The 5,479-nt window shown below is 52.8% G+C and overlaps 1 protein-coding gene across 1 annotated transcript; it reads right to left on the reverse strand.

The window, feature by feature from the left end:
* Positions 1-1,439: 1,439 nt before the first annotated feature.
* Positions 1,440-5,148, reverse strand: LOC117847511 (L-type lectin-domain containing receptor kinase IX.1). Its single transcript, XM_034728725.2, has 4 exons — positions 4,306-5,148; positions 3,714-4,230; positions 2,901-3,494; positions 1,440-1,776 (listed from the first exon to the last, which is right to left on the reverse strand). Exons 1-4 carry the CDS (start codon positions 5,099-5,101, stop codon positions 1,647-1,649), a joined length of 2,037 nt encoding a protein of 678 aa, XP_034584616.2. The 5' UTR covers positions 5,102-5,148; the 3' UTR covers positions 1,440-1,646.
* Between the last annotated feature and the right edge of the window lie 331 nt (positions 5,149-5,479).

The raw sequence follows: 5,479 nt of genomic DNA on the forward strand, positions 1-5,479 counted from the left end.
AACTCCTAAAACTAACGTTCATGCAGAGACGATCGCGTGAGCGCAAGAATCGCTGAAATCGGATTTAAAACGAGGAAGATATGAGATAAACAAGTTTCAGGGGCTAAAACAGAATTAACTATATACTTCAGGGGCTAGCATGGAATTTTAGAAAGATATATTGAATAGTACATGCGAAAACAGAGAAACATAGGGTTAGATCTACAAAATGACATGGCTCGGGTTAAAATAAAAGAATACAGGAACTTCAGGGGCTTCTCTGGAAAATTTACAAGACACAAGAATGAAAAGAAGAAATATTAGATAGGCCAGGGGGTAGATTAGAAAATAGCCTTATCATCTTCTACCTCTCGCCAGAGGCACGGTAGGGGTGCGGCGCACCACCGGCGGCTTGCCGGCGCCCTTGGCGCGGCGGGGAGAGGAACCGGTGCAGGCAAGGGGAAAGAGAGAGGCGCGCGAAGAGGGAACCTCACTGTCGGCGGCGAGTTGAAGGAAGCAGGCGCTCGAGCCGGCGAACAGGATGGGCAGCGGCGTACAGGAAGTTTCGGGCGGCGGCGTGGCTTGGGCGGCGGCGCAGCGGTGCGAGAGAGAGGCAGGTGAGTAGCAAAACGGAAAGAGAAACTCCGAGCGAGGTCGATGGTGACCTTTATAGGCCCCGAGGAGGAGCGGAAGGGGCTCCCGGGAGAGATTGAAGGTCGGCCGGCCATTAATGGCCTTCAAGCTTGTGCGGAAGGGGCTCCTGGGAGGGATTTCGGCCCAAGGAGAGAAAAGAGAGGTGGAGGGCTTTGAGAATTTAAATAGAGTTGAAGCTTTCAAAATCAAATTCAAATTCTTTTGAAATTCAAAAGCAAGCATTCAAACAAAAGCCAAAATAAAAGAGAAAAGAAAAAAAACTCTACCAAGCACTTATTGCTTCTAAAATTATTTCAAGTGCTCTTTAATTATTTAAAGACCGTAATTTAATTAAAGTAATTTATTTAATCCTTAGAGCACGAAAAACTAGACCGAGTTGCTTACATTGTATTGTGATGGAATTTTGGGTGTTACAGATACGTAGTAAAAACTATATATTTAGAGTCAAAACGAATAGCAGTTTGAGACGGAGGGAGTATTAGTTAATAAGGCATCCATATATTTCAAATGAAAATGCCTGAATTCATACTTTGTTGACAAGTACGTAGAAGAAAAGGGGTTGTTGTTTGATCGGATTTAGTTGTTTGACTTAAGAATTTTGAGACCTAACTGTTTTAATGTATTAATATTTCTTCTAAATGTAAATAATCACAACCATTATGCTGATGGGAGGACAAGGGTCCTCTCCGGCAGGCTCGGCACTCGGCAGCAGTGCCTCTAGCAGTCTAGCTGCAGCACGTTGATGGCCTGCCTGACGGAAGGCCTCAGGCTCCGGTCAGGGTGCGCGCACTACAACCCGACAGCTCGCCATCACCGTCTCCATCTCGCCGGCGTCGAACTCCCCTTTCAGCCGCGCGTCGGCGGCGTCGAGGATGTCTCCCCTGCCGTAGAACCCCCACACCATTTCTCACTCCACCGACCATGTCCTTTTCCTCGAGGACATCACTTTGATTTCTCACTCCTACCATGGTCGGTGAGTGAGGAATCAAGGGGACAGTTGAATTTTTTTAAAATCAATTTGGCACTACATTTTTAAAACATGATGAACATCTAAACCAATTCGACACTACATTTTTGTCCGGTGCAGAAGCGGTGGTGCCGGTGCTGCTGCTGCTGCCGCCTGTCGCAACTGAAGACGTGTTGCACAAAGCATTAGGCGGTGGCAAGAAGGGTCGCCACCGGCAGGCTTGGCAGGGGCGCCTCTCGCCGGAGCACGTTCACGGCCTGCCGGATCGACGGCCTCAGGCTCCGGTCAGGCCGTCAGGGTGAGGGTGCGCGCACCACAGCCCGACGACCATCACCGGCGGCGGGAACGCGCGATCCGGAGCAAGTGGGCGCTTGTCAGTAACGACTGCGGAGTTCGGGAGGATTTTTGTTTTTTTTTTTCGCTTGACGAAGTTCAGCTGAGCTTCTGCTTCTGCTTCGGCTCAACAACATCTTAGCTCTGAATTAGGACGTGTAAAATTGTGGCTTTCCTTTGGTCGTTGTGCTGTCCAGTTTGGACTTTGGACCACGCCAGATGCATGTGGATATCGTACATGGATGTTTCAGAGCTGTCACTACTCACAAAACGTGTTTCAGAGTTGCCATGTCGTTCGAAATGCAAAAGGGAACGTTTCTCGGCTGTCTCAAGAGGTGACGTTTTCATCGTCAGCAGTACATTCCGAAATATATTTCTACTCTCCCCATTCCAAAATGTAGATCATTTTAGCTTTCTTAGTTCGTAGATTTTGTTATATAGATAGTGTATATCTTTTTAGATAAGGGAAAAATGTTCGGCTTCTACACCCATGGATCATGGAAGATATATGGTGTGTTTGGTTTGAGGAATCACCTCATCCTAGATGAGATTGTCCATCATGAGTAGATCTTATAAAATTTAGTGGGATGATCCCATTCTTCATGGCTATACTATTTATTAGTTTGTGAGGGATGAGATGGTGAGGGATCAATTCATTCCATTCCACAAACCAAACGAAAAAGTGACGAGGGATAAGATGAGGCATGACTCCATTCCTCGAACCAAACACCCCAATAGTGTATATCTAGGTGCATAGCAACATCTATGAACATCGAAAATCTAAAACTACCTGCAATTTGAAATAGAGTGTGTATAGTTTACTTCTTTGATGGGGCAAATGTTAATTCCCTTCTCCGCAAATTTGACCAAACTTAGGATCCCTTATATTTGCTGATGGAGAGAGTAATAGCTTGATGACATTTCAGAGACGACCCCGCTTGTCCCAACAGAAGATTGATCAGTGCTTAACAAGCCAGCCGCCGGCGGTGGCTTGTAGGTTGCCGCCGGCGTCCTCATAGGGAGCCTCGGCAGCGGCAGCTCCAACCGCAGCACGCCGACGACCTGCCTGATGGATGGCCTCAATCTCCGGTCATCCAGCGTGCACCAGAGCCCGGCCACGAGCACGCTCTCCATTTCCCGGGCATCGAACTCGCCGTTCAGCCGTGGGTCGGCGGCGGCGAGGACCCTCCCCTGGCCGTGGAGCTCGGCCACGTGCCACGCCAGGTGGATCACGGCGCCGTCGTCGAGCACGACGGCGGGGCTCCGGCCGCAGGCGACCTCGAGGAGGACGACGCCGAAGCTGTAGACGTCGGACCGGGCGCTCGCCCTGCCTCTGGCCCTGCGCTCCGGGTCCATGTACCCCAACGTGCCGGCGGCCACCGTGGTGTGTGATCCTCGGGCGTGGTCGACGAGCCTGGCAAGCCCGAAGTCGCCGAGCTTGGCGGTGAAGGACGCGTCCAGCATCACGTTGCTCGGCTTGATGTCCCTGTGAAGCACGCACTGCTCCCACTCTTGGTGCAGGTAAAGAATCGCCGAGGCGATCTCCAGCACGATCTTGTGCCTAAAAACATGCAGAATTTTAACAAAATTTACTATTAGTAAATGGAGTCTCCTTTTTAATCCTTGCGAGACTTGTTAAAAATGTTCTAAAATTCCTGAGATTGTACCTGCAAAATGGACAATTTGAACAATACTGATAAATTAAAAAAGAAATATAATGCACTTGCCGAGGCAAAAAATAAAAAAATAAAAGACAACAACACAGCCGTAAAGAACTTGCCTGAGTGGCCACGATAATTTGTTATCTGCACTGTGCAGATGCTTGTCGATGCTGCCGTTGGGCATCAGCTCGTAGACGAGGAGGAGGTCGCCGCCGCCATGGCACCAGCCGATGAGCTGCACGAGGTTGCGGTGCCTCAGCCGGCTGATGATCCTCACCTCCGACGCGTACTCTTTCCTTCCTTGGTTGGAGCCCTTGGACACCCTCTTGATGGCGACGTGAAGGTTCATCTCCTTCAGGAACCCTCTGTACACCGATCCGAACCCGCCTTCTCCGAGCTTGTACTTGTCCGAGAAGTTGTCCGTGGCAACGGCGAGCTCGCCGTAGCGAAACCGCTTTGGCCCTGACCCTTTCTCGAACTCGTCTTCCATCGCCCTCGTTTCCTCGTGGAGGTTAGCCTCCTTCCGCCGTCGCCGCCGGAGAAGGTTCCACATGGAGAAGCCCAGAAGTATCAAGATCGAGACGGAGCCGACGGACACACCAACCACGATCCCAGTCTTGGAAGATGATGAAGGTCCTGTCGAGGTGTGTATAAGATAGGATAATTCGCGTCCACCGATAAAGGAAGGTGCAAGTAACACAGAATGTTTACCTCCAGCTGGCGGCGGCGTCGCCGGCGCTGGCGCCGGCGGCAGGGTGATGTCGAGCGCCGCCACCTGGTAGCGCAGGTAGCAGCTGTACCCCTTGATGACGCCGCCGCTGTTGTTGGGGAACAGCTTCCCCAGCTGGCCGACGTAGCTGCTGACGCAGCGCGAGCACTCGCTGGCGTTGAGGTCCCTGCTGCACTGCGCCAGCCCGTACATCTCCTGCGAGGACTGCGAGCTCGAGTACGGCGTGCTGCCGCTGGCGAGCCGCAGCGGCGAGGCGGCGGCGCCGCCCGTGAGCTCGCTCATCAGCGGCACCCAGGCTGCCCGCACGCCCTCCGAGGTGACGGCCACCTCGGGGAAGGTCAGGTACACGATATACAAGACGGCGAGGTCCGCGGTGGCCGGGATCGGCGCCGCCGAGTACCGGAGGGTGCACGCGTCGTACATGGCGCGAACGCTCCGGCTGCCCGGGCACACCGTCGTGATCCCCGCGGGCGCCCTGGAGAGGCAGTCCATGCACGCCGTCGCGTTGTAGTCGGCGTAGCACATGATGAGGCCGTACACCCTGTCGGCGCCTGTCCCGACGCTGCCCTCGTAGAACCAGCCGTTGTCGCCGGCCGCCGCCGGGAGCGCGGCGAGAAGCTGGTCCAGGTTCTTCTTGTACTGGCTGTCGGCCGTGTAGTTGTCCGCCGTCGAGCAGTCAGGCGGCCACGGCCGCAAGATCTTGTCGTCCTGACCAGCAGCCGCTGCGCAGAGCAAAGCGAAGGTGGCGAGGGCGACAGCGAGACGGGGAGGCGCCATGGTCGTTGGCCGGCCAGCGACGCCGTTCCTTACCCCCCCTCTTTCTGTCGTCGTCGTCTCCTCTCTCCAAATCGTGCAGCCAGCTGATGAAGTCCCAGTCTCGAGTTGTTAAGAACTTCAGACATTTCGCGGCGGACCCTGTCGGGGTCAGCAGTCAGCAGCAGGCGACTCCTACTTCAGAGTTCAGACACAGACACAGGTGATGAATGATTCAGAGCCGTCAATTGTGATGCCGTGCTGATATTAATTAGAACATAGACTAGTTACAAAACTAATTGCACAGATAGAGGCTGCGAGACGAATCTATTAAGCCTAATTAGTCCATGATTTGACAATGTAATGCTACAGTAAACATGGGCTAATGATGGATTAATTAGA

Source organism: Setaria viridis, chromosome 3, assembly GCF_005286985.2.
Source record: "Setaria viridis chromosome 3, Setaria_viridis_v4.0, whole genome shotgun sequence".
Lineage (NCBI taxonomy): Eukaryota > Viridiplantae > Streptophyta > Magnoliopsida > Poales > Poaceae > Setaria > Setaria viridis.

Coding starts and splice junctions, on each gene's coding strand:
- LOC117847511 (XM_034728725.2), bottom strand. CDS start 5,101: ATGGCGCCTCCCCGTCTCGCTGTCGCCCTCGCCACCTTCGCTTTGCTC. Junction 4,231..4,305: donor GACGCCGCCGCCAGCTGGAG/GTAAACATTCTG, acceptor ACACCTCGACAG/GACCTTCATCATCTTCCAAG. Junction 1,777..2,900: donor CCGCCGGCGGCTGGCTTGTT/AAGCACTGATCA, acceptor TAATGCTTTGTG/CAACACGTCTTCAGTTGCGA.